The 21,938-nt window shown below is 38.1% G+C and overlaps 1 protein-coding gene across 1 annotated transcript in view; it reads right to left on the bottom strand.

Moving 5' to 3' along the window:
• Positions 1-21,938, bottom strand: part of IMPG1 (interphotoreceptor matrix proteoglycan 1) — a 65,841-nt gene that overhangs the window by 1,997 nt on the left and 41,906 nt on the right. Inside the window, exons 13-15 of the mRNA XM_068413643.1 lie at positions 6,088-6,659; positions 5,082-5,301; positions 1,173-1,383 (exon numbers count right to left, since the gene is read on the bottom strand). Coding sequence (XP_068269744.1) covers positions 1,173-1,383; positions 5,082-5,301; positions 6,088-6,659 — 1,003 coding nt within the window. The remainder of the gene's footprint in view (positions 1-1,172; positions 1,384-5,081; positions 5,302-6,087; positions 6,660-21,938) is intronic.

The raw sequence follows: 21,938 nt of genomic DNA, 5'->3' as shown, positions 1-21,938 counted from the left end.
ATTACTGTACATCAAGTCAGGGCTTTTCTGAAATGGAAAGGTGTTATTTTCCTTAGTGCGTGGGTCTTGGAGGAGTAGGCTATACCCTTTGCTACTTGAGTAAAGTTTTGAAGAGGCCCTCCTTAGCTCACAGGCTGATTTCTAGTACAAAATACTGTAGCTGCACTTCTGTGACGCCGCAAGTCAGGAATTTAGCAGTAACTGTCATGAATTCGGTATAATCTTCTATTATCATTTCTGTGACTCCCACTGCAGAAAATGAATTATGGCAGTTATGTTGTTACAGTGAAATTATCATATGAATAATTTGCTCAGTAGTCTTATTTTTTTGACGTTAATCCTAAATACATTAAAAGGTGTATCTTTAACCTAGTAAAGTCAGTATTAAGAGATATAACAAGTGCAAGAATTGTAACTTGTCTCTTGCTTATACACATGGCAGGTCAGCTACCGTGTGCCCGTCTGGTGTACAGAGTTTCACATAATGCTCTGGGTAGCGTTGTCTTACCATGAGGTGAAACCTGATACTTTTAAAAGAGAATTAATGTGTTCAAGTGGTAGTTCTCAATATTGGCTTAACATCATTTCATGTAAAAATCCTTATGGAATGTGTTTGCCATTACATGGAGCTGCAAATCTTCAAGTCTTTCCCAGAAAGCCCTGAAAGCAGCCTCAGCCTTCGTGTGCTTTATTGGGTGTCTAGAATCAGACTAGTGTTCATAGGTATGTTTATAAGAATATAGATTTCCTTTTTAATACAACTTAGAAAAAAATGATTTCTTAAAATACTAGTGCGTAATCAATAGCAAAATGTGAATGCGTTAGTTCATTTTTCCAAGATGTATTTGGAAATCTGAAAAGAATGCATGGTTTCGTACTTGCAGTCTCTGCCAGTGATGCTGAATTTGTAATGAATTTCTAAAGCATCGCTAAAAAGTAACTAGATCATGACGTTCTGTGTGTACCAATAGACAGAAATGGATTCATCCATAGTGAGACTATTTATACTGAAGAAGGGTATTGCAGTGTAGCTTAAAGCATCTGAATATTGAGCTCTTGGCTTATTAGCATAGTTTATGCCATTGAAAAGTATACACACGGCCCTGCTTGTTCATGCAATAGACCTCTCAGGGGTCTGTTAATAGAATTCACGTTAAGCACCATTTATTTACCTGCAGACAGCTCCTCTTCCTGGAACTAACTCGCATCTCCCACCATTGACGCAAAGATGGGGTTCCAGCTCGCACAGGCTCTGACAGGGTAATCCGTCTTGGCTTGCGTAACCCGGTTTACAAAGGCAGTCAGCCTCTTTTGTCCGCTCATTCATTACACATTCAGAAAACTTGTCACATGCCATGAATTTGCATGGGTCTGCCTGATCAGCTGCAAAGGATGGGTAAATCATGAACCGATGTATTGCCCCAAAGTAACTTGGCAGGCTTTGTGGCAGCTAGAGAAAACAATTCACATTTACTGAGCTGTTACTTGTGCATGTTAATAGGAGGAGACAGTCTAGCATAAAAGGGCACACATCCTGCTTTCTGTAGATGACACAGCAAGCATGCAAGCTTGTATTTACTTGTACATTTGTTTACCCCATCACTGCAATTTCATTTTCATCTCACTGACAAGGATTTTCACATTTGGATATTTTTATCCTTTTTTTACTCTAGGTGCTAGTTTTATACTCACTCTATGTGACAGCTTTGCCTATGTGTAAGAAATAGTTTTGACTATAATCATCTTAAACACATAATTTAGGACACGTCAAGGGGAGGGAATTAGATTATTGAATATTGTGCAATGCTATGAGGACTGCAACCTAGAAGTACTGGCACTGGCTAGAGAAAAAATGCGCTTGCAGGGCTTTTTTTGGAAGTGATGTGTTAGCATTGGGAAAACTTGCTTTTCTATTTTTTTAAAAATATTAGTAAGGGGTGCTTCTGTGAGATTAAGGGAAAATGAGTTTGCTGATGTTCATAGGAAGGCCCAAATCAGAGACAGCTTAAAGTCCTAACTTTACCTGTCGCACAAGTCTACTTCTCCTTTTCCTTTCTCTGCTGCTAACTAGAAATGAAAAAAGGACCCAGAAGGAGTCATTTTAACCCAGCGCTCAGCCCAGCTGTGTGCTGATGGGGTGATGAAGAGGAGGGCTGCATCCACCAATCTTATCTCATGGAGGCAGTTTCCTGCGTACTATGGGGTAAAGCCCTTAGATAGAAGGCAAAAGATGAGCAGCAGACCAGTGGATACTAATTCTGTTCTTGTCAGCAGCCAGTTTCAATAAGATGTGTGAATCCAGAAAGGAAAAAAAAAAAAAAAAGAATGTACACAGGAACGGAGAGCACAGAGAAGGACATGAGGGCAGATACACAGATATGAGCTGGGCTATGCAGGACAGCAGGTCCTGAGTGACCAGACCTGTTCAAAGGAAGTTTGCACATGTAGTCTTAGCTGTAGAGAGAAACTTGGTCTCAGGTCTTGTCTATAGAAATCAAAATCAACTAATAACATCAGTGCGGAAGAAAAATTGCGCTTTTTAGTTATGTGGGCTTAAAATTTCTTGAGAAGAAAAATCTGTAATTTAAAAAGAAGATTCATACTGGATATCACAGCTAGTTCCTGTAGGTACTATCTGGGTGGAGAATTTTCATCCAGAGCCACTTCATGGCCCTAGATGCTCCGTATTACTAATTTCAGTGAAAAATGAGCATCGCATTCTTTATAGTTGTACTGGAAATCTCAGACACACACTAGGATATGTTTAACTGGTAGAAATTAATCCAGCAGAGCTGTTCACTTTTAACCCCTCGATAATTCTATGACTAGTTCCTCTTTTTTTTGAATTTAAGACTAGTGTGTTTTAGAATGCTCGATTTCCCTTTACTGTATACAATGTGCATGTTAATTTGGGATCTCCTTTGCTCCTGGACTGTAGACGATGTACATGTAAACTAACAACTGGGCATCAAAGTAATACAATAAATTACAAGGTAACTTTATTGTCAGGCAAACCCTTGCTTATATGTAAAAAAAAATTATATTCCAAGTACTTTGCTCTGGTCATTGATATTACTGATTAGGAATTACAAAGTTTAGTCTCTAATGAAACAAAAACAAGTGGCAAAACAAAAGGGGATATTAGTGCTTTTCTTATACCACACAGAATTGCACTCAAAGCAAAACCAGAACACTTCCAAAGGAAAAATAGTTAATAAAAGAGTTTGTATGATTGAGTAATTGATTAAAACAGTAAGAGCTGCATAACTGCTTGTCTCCTGTAAGTCTCTCCCCAGTTCTGATGGTCACAGTTTACCTTCATACTAGTGGAAATAAAGGTTGATAGTGCCAGTAAGGAGACACAGGCTCTGCCTAAATACTAGCCAGGGTTGTGTACTACAGCCCTGCAGTTTTCAGAAGCTGAAAGGTCTCACTGCATTTCTATTTTACAAGTAGAGTTCAGCATGAGCATTCCGCTCGGTTAGAGGGTCATTTTTTTAGTGATAATGTTTCATTTTCCTTAACAAAGTATTGGGCTACATACATGCCATACTTTGTCATCTTTGCTGTTTTCACTTTGTTTAGATTACAAAAAAAAATGCATGCAGGTATTTCTAAAAGCCTGCTATGTTGTTCTTTAGGGTATTGTTTATGACCAATGTAGTCAGCCCTTTGCAGCTGCTGAGTCTTGATATATAATTTGGACTGTTGGTTCCCATCAGTGTTTCAAATTCGTGTAACATTATTACTACTAGATGGCTCCTACTTTCACAATAAATAGGAATTTGCTTAAATTACCTTAATTTACTAAACAGGTTGGGTTTTTTATTTGTCCTTTTTTTTTTTGTTGTGAAGTGAAAAGGCAGTAGGGGTTTGGAACACCTGTGTGGGAATATACTGACTTTCTAAACACAGTTTCTTCTATTTTGACATTTTACTACTGCTCATAAATCTTGAAAGAACAGCACTCTCAGCAAACTCACTGTGATATAATTTTCTTGAATTAATGTTGAAATACCACATCAGTAAAGCAGCTGATATGGATGACAATGAAAGATTTATAAGTTTTTCTGTGTTTGCATTTTAGCAGCATTCTGATTTTAATTTTTATTTCATGAAAATTTACTACCGAAGCAGAGAATGTGTGGTAGCCCAAAGTTCACTCTTTCTAGTGAACTCATTTAATACTTTATTCAGCAAAACAGTATTTGAAAGTTTGAACACTGTGATTTTGTTAACTTTCTTTACCACACACTACCTATGCTTTTAATGGCCACAAAGAGATACATAAAATGAAAACAGATTAGAAACTGCCGGGATGAATTGTAAATGGATTATTGTTCTGGAATTGTCAGAGATCTGTACATAAAAAGACAGCTTAACCAAAACTCCTAAAGGCATCTGCCTGCTAAGGCATTGGTATCTTTCTTTTCCATGCCAGTGGACCTTCCAACTTTACAGTAGTGTCCAGATATGCTGTTACTGACTTTCTACTATTTAACAAAGACTACAGGCTTACAGACATATTTGAGATTTATTTTATATGAGGGATGCTGGAATTACAAATCTATGGAGTGCTCCATATACTAATGGTCTGGTCGGTGAGTATCTGTAGAATCCAGTTATTTGTAGAAATCATCTTCTGTCTTGAACTCTGTAGTCCTTTAAAAGTAGATTTAATGATGCCTGAAACCATGGTTTGCTTACTACGCTGCAAAAATCATCAGAAATGATGTTTACTTACTCAGGTGCAAAGTTTGTATATGTCACTCCTGTAAACGGCACATGGGCATTCTTTATACCCATCTTCAGCCAGCCCTTATCTTAGGGAGTTTTTAGTTCCCTATAGCTGGCCCTGGAAAGCAGTTGGTGTACATGCACAGACCTACACCTCCATCCAGCATTTCGTTATAGTATGAAAATATGTCTGCAGATAGTTGAATTTGCAGTATCTTGTTTTTTCTTATTACTGCTGATCACTGAGAGGCTATTGCTAATATTGTTATCTGAACCTGCAACAATCTGGAAAAGATTATCTGCTTGGTTTTGGTTTTGCACATACATTATTAACGCAATCTTACCTGGCTCAATATCCAGGGAATAGCTGTCAATTTCCAAATTGAGGCGTTGGGCTGCAGCATTACAGAAATCTTCCAAAACGCAGTGTACTGCTTCCGTGATATTGTATGGCACAGTCCTGGCAAATTTCATTTTGCTATTCACAATCACACTCCCATTCCTGAAGTTAAGTATTTCCAGGTGCCTAAAACCTGTAAGATTGGACTGAAGGTATGGAAGTAGCTGCAAAACAGAAAGTTGCCTTTATTTTAACTTACTGTCCATGTCCGCCTGATATTAATTTCTCTTATAGTCACTTTTCATTATCAGGTACACACATTGCACACTTATTTCTCTGAATTTAATACAATTGTTAAACTCCACCACCAAATTCACTTTTCTGTTTAGCGCTATCTTGTTCTGGACTTTTGCATCGTTCTCAATAATGTATTGAGATGGATGGGCAGCCATTTCCCCTGCAATGAAATGCACAGCAGCTGGGGAGTTTATTCATCTGGAAGAAAAAAATCACCTCACTCAAAAGCCAACTTTAATTATTTTCAAACGTTCAATCCAGGCAGGTTAGGGCATAGCGTAATAGGCATGTTACTGAGCTGACCTGCTGCCCTGTTGTACCCATAGAGAAAATCCATATCTAATCCCATTCCCCCAGCTAAGCTATGACATATTTTAAAAGGCCTGTTTTTAAATCCAGCATGTAGGCACAAGCCTTAGATGTAATGAGCACTGCTATACTGTTGACATGAATCTAAGAAAAAGCCAAATAAATTACATGCCAGGCATACATCTGTACGCTCTTGAACAAGTAAAAACTTTCATCACTGACTTCATAAAATCTTTCATCATACCCTGACAGCATTCCAGGCTTAGGGGTCCTTTAAAAATACAGCTTATCAGACTGAATTGTAGTAGGGTTTGATATTGTTAAAATACTGTGCTCTTCAGTGTAGCTCTTTAAACTGTGCCCAACAACTATTGCATATGTTGTTCAAGTTGGTTTTTACTCACCAATTGCACAAACTGATGTTCTAGTGCTTTGTATTCTGGCGAACTCCTATTGAAGAGGTCATCAGAAAAGTGCATGTTGGCTACCCTCAAGCTGAAGAAAACCACTAGCTCTTTGCCTTTGGCTGCAGTTGTCATGGAGCTGGCAGTTACATATTTCAGCGTAGGAGCTGGAGTGGCTTCTGCAGGCTCAGTTGTCAGCATGGAGGTATAACTGCTGCCATGCTCCACTTCATCCGGTGCTGCTGTGCTCATCACATCAATGGGATCTAACTTGGCAGCAATATCCTGCACTCCTGTCCCGGTGCCGTCGGGAAGAACGCTCTCAGATGCTGGCACTGAGGAATCTGGTACTTCAAGGGACTGTTCAGTGATCTCGGAGTGGCTGTAGGATGGGCTGGTTGCTGTAGGCAGCGGTGCTGTTTGGTCTGATGGTACTGCGTCTGTAGTAGCATCTTCGAGCTGGGTGGTAGAGAGATCACTTGAAGCAATAGAGAAAGGCAATGTTTTGTAAGTGCTGGCTGTAACTAAAATGTTATCGCCTGATGATTCTGGTTCATCCGTGATCTTAACTGCTGCAGAAAAACAGGAGGAAAAGAAATAGCAGTTTCGAAAAGCAAGCATAAGAAACATCAAACATGGAAAAAACATGTATATTGTCTTTTCACTAAAGCATTTTTAAAAACAATCTTTACCACTATTTAAACATGGAAATGTTATTTCCATCACCAAGGAACAACTATTGGAATAAAACACCTCATCCACATATTTGAGTGATGAGATTTCTGTGGGTGCTGTATTTAAGTAATAATTACACTTGGTAAGTATTTTCTGAGGTATTCCAAAGCGCATTCTTGTTTTGAAGGTACATAATCACACTGTCAGTTTATATTGACTGAAGGAGTAGATTGTAGCTTTGAGCTGTCTGCTCAGATCAGTTGTATGCCAGAGTCATTGTGTTCCCCTCTGCGAGAGGTTAAAGCTATTATTTGCCGGTAATCAAAATATGGTTAAGAAAAACAGTACAGCCTCTTCAGATGCAAACTGTGTCAACTTACCTAAAAGACAACATCACCAGTGAAAACAAATTCAAACCTTAAGAAATTATCTGCTGCACCTGAAGCAGCCATTTGATCCAGATGCTGAACTTTTATGAGGTTCCCATCGGGGCTTTACGTGGACCTAGGTGTGCAATAGCTGTAGCTGAAATCCAAATCTAAAGGGTGATGAATGAGACTCTCTGAATCTGGCTTGCAGCTACCTGGCCACAAGGGCTTCACAGAAAACGATGGCCTCCAACAGCAGACATATACCCAAGCTGACAGCTTTGTCCTTTTCTGGTGATATACTTATGTGGGCTCTTCACAGGGGACTTTTAGCATCTCCATGCAGGCGAAATCACTTATCAGCTGATAGGAAAGAAGTTTTTCTCCAATTGATGACCTCTTCCATTCCCTATGCGCTAATTTCCTCCCAGTGGAGGAAATGGAGAGCAAACTTGTGCATTGGGAATAACCTCGACTGAAGGAGGTGGCAACTAGCCTGTCCATGGCACAGGAGTTGCCCGTGGATGTTCTTTGTGTCCCTTTCTATTTCCTTGCTTCTAAACGAATGAGGCCCAATCTTCTGCTTATTGTGTTGCTGGTTTTAGGAACAAATGTACATTTTCAACAAAGAAAAGCTTAATATGAGATAGCTGTCTATTTTCTTGACACTCTTAATTTAACAGCACGTACTAGCTCTTTCCTTCCAACCTGCAGATGCTATGTCTTGGTCTCATGTGGATAATTTTCTGTATAGCCATCTATAGCCCCATTCTGCTAAGCTGACCATACTTCTCAAAACAGCAAAGAATTGCTCTAAGGCATAGTATGTGGTTTACTAGAATTAGATGCTTGAAAATAATTTTCTCCTATCTGGTTACCACTTTGCACAAACTTATGTTAAGAGTGGCTACATATATATTTTTTCCCCTTTATCATTTGCTTCATTATGTATGTTGTACTGTACGTGTGGTGATTCGGTGATAGTGTAAAAAGATAAATAAAACACGTGCTAATAAACTGTTAATAATATAAAAATAATAAATAGTATAATATATAAATATATATAAAACTAATATATATAAATAGTATCAATAGATACTTTGCCATCCAGAGGGACCTGGACAAGCTCAAGAAATGGACCCCTGTGAACCTAATGAGGTTCAACAAGGGTGAGTGCAAGGTCCTGCACCTGGGTTGGGGCAGTCCCCAGTATCAATACAGGCTGGGGGATGAAGGCATAGAGAGCAGCCCTGAGGAGAAGGACTTGGGGGTATGGGTGGGTGAAAAGCTGGAGATGAGCCGGCAATGGCACTTGCAGCCCAGAAGGCCAACTGTATCCTGGGCTGCATCAAAAGAAGCGTGGCCAGCAGGTCAAGGAAGGTGATTCTGCCCCTCTACTCTGCTCTCATGAGACCCCACCTGCAGTACTGCATCCAGCTCTGGATTCCTCAGCACAGGAAAGACATGGAGCTATTGGAGCAAGTCCAGAGGAGGGCCACAAAAATGATCAGAGGGCTGGAGCACCTCTTCTATGAAGAAAGGCTGAGAGAGTTGGGGTTGTTCAGCCTGGGAAAGAGAAGACTTTGGGGAGACCTTATTGCAGCCTTTCAGTACTGAAAGGGGGATTATAGGAAAGATGGGGACAAACTTTTTAGCAGGGCCTGTAGTGATAGGATGAGGGGTAATGGTTTTAAACTGAAAGAGGGTAGATTCAGACTCGATATAAGGAAGAAATTTTTTACGATGAGGGTGGTGAAACACTGGCACAAATTGCCCAGAGAGATGGTAAAAAGCTTTCTGACACATTATAAAATAGTTCCTCACCTTTCATATGATGAGCTCCTCCCACCTCCCTCCCACATCCCCAGTGGCTGTTCATGACTGAAGTGTACAAAATAACAAGTGAGCTTAGCGTACTGGTGATTCTGGAAAAGACTCTCAAGAACACTGCTAATATGAAGCATCTGTGTTGGATGAGATGCAGAAAAAGACCAAGTGCTGCATTCTCCTTTACTGCAAGGCCAGACTGCGGTGATCTGGAAGCACAACAGGATCACAAAGTGGGTACAGCAAATTCCCATTTAAACTAACACAGTTGTGCAGTCTCCTTTTGTTTGTTGTGATATGTAATTTGCACTGTTGACAGTATAATACAAGGGCCACAGTCCTAGTCCCCCCAGTCCTAGAGAGCAGCCAAAAAAGAATAGTAAAGTGCTGTATGGAACCCGGGGTTGTGCATGCCGCGTGTAACACCAAACGCTGCACCACAGCTTGATGCCCTAATACTTCATTGAGAACTTGAGTTGCTTTTCTCTTGTCATGTCCTTTTTTTTTCTTGTGTAATCAAGGATATGGACAGATTAGAAAAACAAAGCCTAATGATGTTCCCTGTTTACAAAGCTCTTACTTTTACTTGTTATGCTGATAAGGAGTGAGAGTCACTTATTAGTTAAGGGAACTCAGACCAGATTTCTTAGCATTAGTGCTTGAGGCATTAATGCAGGATGATCTACTGATGGGATGAACCCGCAGCTGCACAGAGCCACCTTCTCTCAGCATGACAGCATACACTTGAGCATATGATCGTGATGGTATTTGTGTGTGTGTGTGTGTATATATATATATATATATAGTCTATACATAGATTATAAAGGACTTCTGACATCCTCTTATTACAAGCAAAGCAACTTAAAAGTACTTGAGGGCATACCAAGATGATCTCTGTGCACATATCACCTGTTTTCACAAGCTGCCAGTTCTTATCAGTCACTGTCTCTCCAGCTGAGATAGACAGTGACTGACCACAGAGGTGGTGTTAGCCCCTTGCAATGTGAAAGTAAACAGGCTCACCTAAAAGGCTGCTGAGCGTTTACTGAAGCACACCACCAGTCCTAAACCCCAGGGTTACTGACCCCTTCTGTTGGTTGCGCTTTGTTAATGCATGTCACTTGCCTACACAAGTGACACGTTGAAATCAGCAGTAAAATGATTTGCAACCGGTTTTGCCAAGCTTTTCCACTGTCTACGTGAGACTTTGATAAAAATTAATCCTAAGAAGTTAAAAACTAAACTGTGGATGAAACAAAGAAGACCTTGACATTTGGAATGAAAAAAACCCTTTGCATTTGAAATATTGGTTTTAGATATAAAACCAATATATATTAATTTCAGACTAGATATAAGGAAGAAATGTTTATGATGAGGGTGTTGAAACACTGGAACAGGTTGTCCAGAGAGGTGGTAGATGCCCCATCCCTGGAAACATTCAAGATCAGGTTGAACAGTGAGGGGGGGTTGGACTAGATGACCTTTAAAGGTCCCTTCCAACCCAAACTATTCTACAATTATATGATTCTATATGTGCATATATACATAATTTTGAAATGGAACACAAAATACACTTAAACTGGTTCATCATAAAGCAATTATTTGTAAAACTTCACACAGTTTGCCTTGTAGATGAGGTTTTTATAGCAGAAGGCTAGAAAAAACACAAGCAATTACTTTATGAGAACTCTAAAAGTACAAACACTGAAGATTTAGACATTCTTAATCTCAGCATATTTCATTTCAGCATACAGTTTGGTGTACAACACTATCATTCAGGTATAGGGAACACACAGAGAGCACGAAATAAGATGCTGAACTCAAATATACCCCCAGAGTAACCATAGTGAAGGTTAAACAATGGCATGGAATTAACTGCTGTAAGCAATAAAAAGCTCAACTTTCAGCCACCACTCACCCTCCCACAAATATGTGCACTAAACTCTTCAGATTTTTTTTTTTTTGTATTGCGTGGACAGGGATGGCCAATACTGTACTGAGGAGAGTTTTATATCTAAAATTAAACTGCTGTTGGCAAAGATGTGTAAACACTAAATTAAGAGGCAATTTCCTGGGTGCATTACTATATTAAATCTTTGTAAAAAGAGTGCTGCATGCAGGCATTTATTCCTAACTGACGGAGTAAAATACGTAGGTTTGACTTATCAGAAAAAAAATCAACTGCCCTTTCAATAACTTTCTTTTAGGTATTTAATTAGTTGTTCCTCTTATATTTTTTTAAGTGAGGAAAACCATCCTAATTGACCATGAATAAGGAATCATTGTTTGGGAAAGGTCAAGTTGTCATGAGACCTTTTTCTAGTGGGTTTGCATTAATAAGCAGGCTCAGAAGGTTATACATTAAGAGGTCCTGGCATTTCATTTCGTTCATGAGCTTAATAAGCATTGACATTTCCTATTGGCAATAGACAAATTTTCCAAGTCCACTGACAGATATTGTTCTGCATATGAAAGTTACAGTATTACAATGTATGTGTATATATTTGTGTACATTCAGGCTGAAGAAAATAGCTAACAAAGGAAAAAGTGTGCAATTAAGAGATTGGTCCATAATGCAGGGTAAGAATCTCTGCATGGGCTGCTCTGCTAATACAAATACCAGATGGTCTCGTACAGCAAGTAGCTGGATTCAAATTTACATATTTTGTTGGTGCCTGAAATGCCACAAAATCCCTGGATGCAGGACTGTTGTGTACAAACAGATAGATAAAGTGCCGGATTTGTGTTTGAGGTCTTTCATTTTTAACTAGAGCACAAGTAAGATGAAGATTAAGGGAATAAAGAGAAGAGGATCATTAACCTAATGTGTCACAACAAATGTCTCGCAGCACATAATTACTGATTAAGTTTGTCTTTTTAACTGTAAAGCCAAGCCAGAATAGCCAGAATGATCTATGGCTGTCATGCTGTCTGTCTATATGAGTGCTCCAGAATTCTCCACTGACTCCAGTGAACTTCTGTTCACTGGGAGTGAACACCATCTCTTCTCCATCTCCAGTCTTGAAAATTCTTGTCTCTCTTAATCTTCTTTCCTCAGCATTCTTACGGAAACTTTTCAAGGAATCTAATTTTTCACAGAACAGCCTCATAACTGCAGCTCTCGCTCCACTGCTATGTAGTGCTCCATGTAACTTATATAAGAAGCCTTCAGTTTAGTCTGAAAATTTTCATACCTTGCAGCTGTGCTTCTTCATCATGTTCTCACTACTAAAGATGCAAATAAATGTCATTACGAAATGATGTCACAAGAGGAGTCTTTTCTATCCTAATAAAATGCTACTTAGTAATGATAATCTCTCATGATTCTCAGAACAATTCAGTTCTACCTGACACTCTGAAAACTAAGAGGATAACATCAAATTTGCAAAATCAAGACCTGAAAAGCTAAACCACTGCAGAATTCAGGGTGTTGAGCAGCTACAGCTTACTAATCTTGTCTGTATTCATTATGAAAGAATCTTCCAAGGGTTCTTCCTTGGCTGGCCTCCCCACACTGGCATCAAGGCCCACCTTCTGTTTGGTAACAGCTGGACAACGCGAACAACTCTGTTTTACTGACTTTCATGCTTAGCTGAGTAATTTGACCAGGGCAACAAGCTGTGTGTTTAAGCTGGGACACTTGCTCCCAGAGTTATGACATGGTGCTTATCTCACTTTGGGATCTTTATCATGATTCCTTTTTTTTGGAGGTCAGTAGTATTATGTACTTCTTCAATGACTGAAGAAACAAAAAGCAAAGAATTCCTAATTTGTTCCTCAAAGATGCATTAAGATTTAGAGTCAATCATTAAGAATAAAGCCAAGCCCCGACTACTTTTAGTCTCCTGCAACTTATCTCTCAGTGTAGCTAATTCTGCCTGAGAGAAGCAGAACGATGCAGCTCACAGCAGTCTGACTGCCCATAAACTTTTCACTGATGTAAATTAGCTGGTCTCACTCAACTCCCACGAAGTTTTCAGTACAGAGAAATAACTCCCTTTATGGAATGTCTGAGGGTTGTATTCTTGCTGATCCATCTCTCCTTGGGAAATGCAAGCTCCCTTCATGGAAGACAGTCAGTAGTAAAAGGGAATCACATCTGCCTTTAACGATTTCATGTTTGGTCGCTGTACTTGTAAGAGCCCTCTGAAATACTGGTTTGTAGTGCAATTGCAAATTCATTTTTTCTTTGATTATAATTTTCACATGCATTGGCCAATGCATGGCTGAAAAACAGTAATTCAGCTTGCCATCTTCTGTTTTATTAAGGACTTTCTTTACTTCAATTATCTTAATAGTTTTATTATTAAAGCTTTTTGCATGTTTTATTGAATAAACCTATTTCTTTAAATCTTTGAAATAATGCAATAAATATATTTAATATATGATTTTTTAAACTTTTTTGGCTTCAAAGTAGTCATTTAAGTACAACAAGTGGAAGTACAATAGATACACAATTAATTGGGCAATCTTACTTTATAGACCTGTGTCAAATTCATGTACTGAGAGACTTGACTGTTAAATTTTAATGTCTACCTTTGGCATTATCGTGATGTTTCAGCAGTTCTAAAGGATTAAGCATTTCAGAAACACATAAGTACTTTGAACAGTACAGGAATAGCTGGTGTTTAAAGCATCCCCAAAGCTCCTGAGTAGCAATGCTTAACTTCATTCTGCACTGACACTATGCAATGAAATATCTGTGGAAAAGAGACTGAAGAGTAGTCAGTGATAATCTGTTAAACCTGGGCCTCAGCCATCATCCCACTACAGCCTCTCCACTGACTTCAAGAGCTGCTGCACCTGGTTACGGTGATGGTTCTGCCTCTCTAAGTTAAGACATGGAAAAGATGCAGAAACATCCATTTGCCCCAGCACTCTTCTGACTACAGCAAAAGAAAGCTCAGTATTTCCATATTAATTGCTTTAGGCAGTTAACAGTATCATCACACTAGTAATTAAGGGATTATAAAGTCAGATGTTGAGGCAGTATTCCTGCATTTTATAAGAATATTATACAGACAAGTGTATCTTTAGGTACCTTGTATGGACAGTAGGTCAGTGGTAGGTTATTTCCATAATATGACAAGTAACTTTTGCCATTTACAGAACGTTTACCTCATCTGCTACTGAGATTGACAGATAAAATGACATTCTAGTGCTCAAGCACTCTAAAAGTCAGTTTTCTGATTAAAGTCCTCACTAAAGAAATTATTCAACTGAGAGTAGAATACTCTTGTGAAGCAGGGGAATTAGTAAGTACATTTACGATGAAAACATGTTAAAAATGCCGGAGCCTGCTGTGTCTATTATTTATTGTAAGCTATTTTGTATTGAATTTCTGCACTATTTACTACCATAGTAAAATAATGCTAAAATATCTCTTAAATAAGTAAGATACCACGCTAAACTGACAAGTCTGGATTTGATTGGTATTCCCGTCAATGAATTAAACACAGAAGCAAAACTGAGAAGCAATGAATTTGCAAATATGAATACACTTCTACAAAGGAATGGAATTAAAGCTGAATAAGAAACATCTCTCTTAAAACCATAGCTTCAGGAGGATTCTTATTCCCTTATGCCTGTTGTTGACTGGTCTACAATTAAATTTGAAAAATTTATTTCATGTGTTTAAAATAATGAAGTCTGTGTGAAAATAATCTAAATCTTTACAAACACCTGGAAGCATAAAGAAGCATCCATCTAAATGTTGCAAATACTCCTGCATGCCACTGTAAGCATTTTGGAGTTCCCCAAATGGAGAACCTGGAACACTATTTTTGATTTATTTTGCTTTAGAATGATTAGAAACAAAAACTGTCAGGTTACAATACCTGTCCTTCATAACTGAAAGTACCCTCCGAATCCCTGCCCACTTTCTCTATTTTTCTCAACTGTGTGATAGGAAAAAGAGCAAATTTTTGTAGGTGATGGGATCATCAGACAGTTTTGTGGTATTGAAGTTTATTAGTTTGCAGAACAGTAAAAACAAAATAGAAGTCACATGATATAAATTCAAGTAATGTGTTGACCCAAGGATCTAAAAACAGAAAAGAGAAACATGAAATTAGAAAGTTAAAACACATGACTCTCTCAAAATCTTGTCATCAGATGGACACTTTAAGACTTGCCAAGAAAAATGGAAACACTGAATACAGATTTTTTTTTTCATACTATATAGTCACTTGTATGTGAAAACCATGGAATTAATGGAATGAAAGTCACAGAATGAGGAGTGTTTTATTCTTCTAAACTGTTGTGCCTTGGATGTAGGTAATCTGATTTTTCTCATAGTTTTGAAATGGAACATGTGACTCTGAGAGAGAGAGATGGAAGGAGATATTTAACTGGGAAGATCCTGCTGGTTTTACATTATATTACATTGTAAGAATACATTTCAATTTTAGTGATATTGATAATGAATTTGGACCAGATGCTTTATCTCTGACTTGGCTTGTTAAATCCATCCATCATGGTTGGATTCTGAATCTGAGCAGCTTATAAAATCCAGAGCACTGTGGCCAGGGAGCAGGTAGTTTAAATGTTAAAATCAGCAATAATTACACAGTACAGTAAAAATGGATCTACACAGCCTTTAGCTGTATGTTTGAAATTCCCTAAGAGACTTTCATGTAACACTGGGGTGCAGAAGTCTTAAGACGTGTACTAGTTTCTCAAAAAATTACATTTAAATAAATATTTGGGATTGTTCTCACATAAAACATTTGGATTAAGGTATGTGGATTGCATTTAACTTTTCTTAACTGTTGTTGGGTAGTGGTGATAATGCAAAAATGAAATGTTTTGTTCCTGTAACAAAAAGAAAGCCTCACTGATCATAAAGCTTACAGATATAATGGGAAACTAAAACAAGGAAAAAATAACCAGTTAGCTGTCTATAAACTACCCTACTCCCTCCACAAGAAAGAAATACTGGCTATAACTAGTACTAAACTTACAATAGTTTAAACAGAAATTGTCAATAAAAGGATAAAAATGGGTTGTAATAGATGTGCCTGGACAAAGAGAAACTGATACTTTCTCATTAGCTTTTCCCAACAGACGAGGAAGAATTTTTTTTTTTGTAACTACACCCAGTGCTGAGTGTATTCTCTTCTGCCCTGCCATATATTGCCAGCAAAGTTGTCTGTCTTGATGCTTTCAGGCATGCATTCTCCTCAAGCCAGACTACTTTTCTCTTTATTTGAGCTCTGCAGTATCATGTAGGCATATTCTGAAGTTCTTCAAAAATTATTCAGCATAATTTTGATTTATATTGTTTCACTTTGGAGTCGCAGTTAATGCCCAATCCTGAAATGACGGATAAGATATTTAATATGGATGAGAATGGAATGGGTCTTAATGATTTAAGACAAGTTTAGCCAGGTCTTCAGCCACTGCTCTAGACTACATATACTTTTAAGGGAAGGGACTGAAATGTATTACTGCTGGAGTATTTTTCCAACCTCATTGCTCCTGATTTCTAGAAAAATAAATCAAAACAATGGCAATTTTTATTGAAAAGAATTGCTTAGGAATTGAAATCCTCAGGTATGAAGATGTCATTCATGAATAATACTTCCTGTTTTCTCAATCAACCCCTGGCAGGTTTTGCTATGCCAACAATACCCTCCTCCCACTCTGCTTGAAAGATATTAATTACGAATTGCATGGCAATAAAAATGGTTATTAAAGGAATATTTGGCCATATATAAATTTTTGACTGTAAACTCAGTTATCTGTTATTGGCACCACTATTCTATAAGTATTGTCTTCTACAATACTTTAATTTTTAAAAAAATCCATCAACTGGGGAAGAATGAAAAAGAAACCTAAACATGTAAATGCAATAAAATGAACAAGAAACAAATTCATTTGCATACAGGCTTGGTTTAATCACATTCTTACTGACACACATAAAGGCTGCCCAAAGAGGTTGTGGAGTCTCCTTCTCTGGAGATATTCAAAACCCGCCTGGACGCGACCCTGTGCAACCTGCTCTAGGGGAACCTGCTTTGGCAGGGGGTTGGACTAGATGATCTCCAGAGGTCCCTTCCAACCCTCACTGTTCTGTGATTCTGTGATCTTACCATTCTACAGAAAGAAAGTGAAACTTCTGCCTCCTTCTAACTTATACCTGGCTATTGTTGCTTGAAATTGTGCTTAGTCCTTTCCTCTATATACCTTTCTGTAACATTGCATTGAGAACACTATGTTAAGAATGTATTGGAAAAATGCTGTTATCTTCAGCCAGAAGACAGAACTTTTTTTTTCTTTCCTTTTTTTTTTTTTTTTAAACTGCAATGTGCAAATACATGAGATCTATCCTGGCGGGTGTTTTGCACATTTGAGATTTTCACAAACACAAACCCCATTAAGTTTAGTATAAACATTATTGAAAATTTGTCTCCATTTAAGATTTTTATGTCTTTTTATCTGTTAGTTTTAGATACTATGGCATCTTTCAAATTGAAGAACATGCAGCTTGAATTGATATTAACATCAGTGCCATCTGTGTGAGGCATCTCAGGTATGGCTGAAAGAATCAAAAAGCTGGAAGGCCAAGTCCTCTCTGTAGCTAGTAGACAGAGGTATAAAACTCCATTCAAATATGTGATTCAGAGCACACAAGTTACAACTTGCCTATAATTGTCTAGTGCAGGTGACGTGAGTTATCCCCCAGCAAGGGATTCACTATTAAAAATGCCAGGCTGAGCTCAAATGGACCTTCTTATGCTGGAAGGATAAGGAATCCTCTGAAGAGAGGACTGTAATTATTTTAGAAAATCAACATTTTAATACCGTTTCATGATAACAGGTTATTTCTCAAAGCCAGCATTTCTAGCAAGACCAAGGATTTTTAATGAGTGAAGGAAATGCATTATTTAGGGCATGTTAGTCTCAGTAGTGCCACTTTACCTGATATTTGTTCCAACTGGACTATATGACATGTAAAATTCATTTGCTTCATTCATTTATAATCTGGCAACAGGTAATCTTACACCCTCAGCCTAAAAATCTGTATTATTTGTTTTAAAATATTTTTCTTATTTTACTACTGCATTGGTCATAGTTTTTTACATAATTTTATTCAGGACATTAATATGTTATTTTTCAGCTTTAAATCTTGTCTCTGCACACAGACAGAAAGGTAATCATGGACTGGTTTTAACACAAGATGGGATCTGAGACTGGAATGTATGAAAGCCTATATTACATATGTTACGTCTCACTCATAGTGGAGGGTTACCTGCAACCAATGAAAAGCTTAAGTTTTGACTAGTGGGCTGATTTTAAATCAGCAGTATTCTGGTGAATTTGGAGGGAAGGAGATGACTAGTTTGGAGTTGAATAGCACTGAACATGGAAGGGGACAGTCATGATGGGAATGCTAATTATAGGAGAAGTGATAACATTTGGAAAACACAGGTACTGAAGGATGGTTAGCTTTGAGAGCTTAAAAGGGAGCACGTGAAGTCCATGAGAATTAGCTGCGGGAGCAATGGAGTTTACTAGCATCAGTGATGACTGTGTGAGAGAGAAACCCCAAGTGTGTGTGCAGAATATGAGCATCTGGTGCAGGCATGCACCTGTGGAAACAATGGGATAGCAATGTGTGCCTGTGTCTGGGGAAGAGACTTGGGAGTAAAAAGTATGGGTGAACAAGTGGCAAAACACTGAGGTATATCTTCCTGCTATCAATATAGGTGGAGAATGAGGTGTTACATTTTTTCATTACACACGCAGCTCAGAAGATTTGCCTCTGGATAAGCAAATATTCTTAGCAGAAACTTAAATTGTTTTCTGTACTTCACACAGTGATTTCAATGGGTCAATGGAATTAACAATTGCATGTAAAGCAAAGTTTCACTTGTTTTGGTTAATGTGCATTTATATTGCATATTTGAGGGGACATGAATAGGAAATCATATTTGAAGGCAGCAAAGCTTAACCTTAAATTAAGACTGAACTGAAGTGACTGGATAGCTTAATAATTTAAACAAGTGATGTGTTAAATTGGGAAAATAGATAGTCCTCTGATTCTCTCATACCTTTTTGCTTGGATTTGTCATTTTATTTTAGCATTTTAAAGTACTTTTTGAAGATGTGATGCAGGTTTTTTTTGATTCAGGTTGTTCCTGCTGTTTCCAGCATGGAGATAGCTGAGCAGCAGACTGTCATTAAATTTTGGCTATAAGCTAATCACATACTCTAATATCTTTAGGACTCTTCAGGATACATGTAGTACACCGAGTATGCAATTCTAACTTTATCACAACAGTGAACATACCATGAACTTTTTCTTAAATCTAGTGTATCCTAATATGGGCTTCATCCTAATCAACTTCATCTTCAATTCACAATAACTTTTAGGCTAATCAATATCATACACAATGGTTGAGAAAATGATGTAGCTAGACCTACCTGTTTACTTCTGCAAGCATCCGACTGAAGCAGCACCTCCATGAAAAACATTCTTCACACATCTGAAGCGGCAAGTGCCAAGTGAAAGGGCCCAGAGAGGAGCTCATGGGGGAGAATGTTTAGAAAAGCCTGTCAGTTTATGGTCAAAGAAAACGAAAGAAAAACAGAAAAACATGCAAGGAAACGGAGGGGTTCTTACCCTGTATAAACATTGATGTGGAAATTCCTGGCACAAAGAATGAGTGAATTCCAATCCTGGGAACATCCAGAGTGGTGCTTGCAAGAAGTAATTGGGTTTTCTTTTCCATGACAGCGCTGGTTATGCCAAATAGAAAGCTATGCTAAGCACAGATGGTGCTTAGGGAGCTGGGGATGAAGTGGAGGCAGAAAGAATCCCCAAACATCCAGAAAACTGAGTTTTTCTAGAGATTGCTTAGCAATAGTAGTGAGTGAGGAGTGCACACCTGAATTAACTGTTGGGCAGGAGGAAGATGTCCAGGGGGACCACTCACAACAAGGCCGTGTGAACATGACAGCAATTATGGAAATTAATGAGGTTCTTATCAGTTACACATAGAGAGATGTGACCACCATCTCTACTCCTCATCAGTGTTTTTTTCTCACAGAAAAAAATCTGTGATACACCCTGCAGACTCTTCTTCTCTCAGAGTCTTTCTTGAGAGCTTGAGGATGATCCAGGCTGGTGAGACTGAGATGTAGTACAACAGAATAACTGAAGTATTTTACTGATAGCTTTATTTTGTCCTATGCTTCTGGAATAACCTCTCCAGAAATATTGCTTCCTCCATGATGGTCAGGATTTTGGGGTAACCATTTACCTGGACTGTATAATTTGTTAGTAACTACAATTAAAACAAATACAAATTAAAATTCTTCTTACTGTTTAAGAAGTAAAAGTGTATCGTTATTGTTGTTACAGACTTCATGTACTCTTTTATCTGTTTATACATTTTTTTGCATTTTACTGCTGAAATTTTCCTGGTTTTTGAAATAATAATCTGTCTACTATGTTACACAAGTGGCATCCTTTCTGAATGATCACACTGTTTTAGATAAAGTCACAGGAAGAATGCAAAGAAAGGGAGAATAAATTTAACCATACAGAAGAGATATTGATGAGTTAACTCCAGAGGGAAAAAAATATGAAGAAGAAAGAGGAATGCTGGAGAACACTGAACAAGTATGATCTCAGACAGTAGAAAAAAGCAGGGTTTTTTTTCACTGATTGTAAACAGAAAATGGAAATAGCCTAGATTTTGAATGTGCTACAGCAAAGCAAAAGCTTTTTGAGTAGTCAAATGTTTAAACCATGACATCTGATCCAGGCATTTCAGAACTTTTCATAAGAGGTCTGGAAATCTGTATGAGGGTTTTTCTCTTAATTCTATTGAGAAATCTCAAAACAGAATTTGAAATTCAAAGGTTAGGTTTACTTTAAAGACAGCTTAGCACCTTCCTAATACTGAGCTACTTCAAGGGTTGAAGTAACTACCATCACCATTTGGCCAACCTGGCTGTCTAATTGTCACTGGCCTGCTCTTTACTGCCCATGGACAGCATCACTGTCCAGAATGAGCACGGTACCATCCGAAAGAAGCTTCACACCTGCTCCTGGCTCATTCCTCCCACTGTCTACCCAAGCCTGACAAATCCCATCCTGCATGGCTTGAAAGAACACCTCTTGTTAGTTTGACTCCTTGTCCATCAGCTGTTTTTTACTCTCCTTTCCCTAGATGTTGTATCCAGAACTTTGTATATATTTGTGAGTCTGACTACCTCTTTGGGAGCTGTGAAAAAAATTTTTTTTATCGCTTTGCTCAGATAGGCAATATTAAAGCATTGGTGTAGGTTGTAGACATTCAGTGTTCAGGAATCTGTAGTAGTGTTCATCGTATAGTTACACACAGGTGATAACCAATGCAATAAAGTCCATCTGTGAAACATACAGCTGATGAGGACATCTAAAAGAATCTCAAACTATGTTATTTCTGCTAACCAGCTCTTCCTTTCATGGTAAAGAACAGTGACTTTAAAGTTCTAAATATATGATGAGGAAATTTGCTCCATCTTCTGGACTGTAGGGTGGGGAAATGGCTGGAAATTAATGTAGTAGAATTGCAGACAATTTATTAAACCCTGTGCCTCTGTCCAACCTTATACAGCACTAAGTAGTTCCTGCTATTTCACACCAGCAACAGTTAAAAGTGGTTTTTTTTTAAATATTACTAAGAAACGTGTCTATGAAATGCAGCCAGGCACAAAGTGTGAAAAATTCTGTACATGCTAGTGATGAATTCTGCTTGCCATATTAAAATTAATAACACTGACACTATTGACTTTAATAAAATCTCTGCCATAAATGTTAAGTCCTGAATTTCCAGATCCAAATCTATCAGTTCCTATGAAACATGCAACATCTAGGGAAACAGAAGAATACAGGGAATGCTGTACACAAGGCTTCCAGAATATTAAAAGCTATAAAAAGACAAAAAGTTTTAAAGAGTATACACTATTTATGCTTTCAAGAACTCA

Source organism: Nyctibius grandis, chromosome 1, assembly GCF_013368605.1.
Source record: "Nyctibius grandis isolate bNycGra1 chromosome 1, bNycGra1.pri, whole genome shotgun sequence".
NCBI classification, from domain to species: domain Eukaryota; kingdom Metazoa; phylum Chordata; class Aves; order Nyctibiiformes; family Nyctibiidae; genus Nyctibius; species Nyctibius grandis.
Note: the sequence above shows the minus strand (reverse complement) of the source record. Positions and strands in the feature narration are given on the sequence as shown.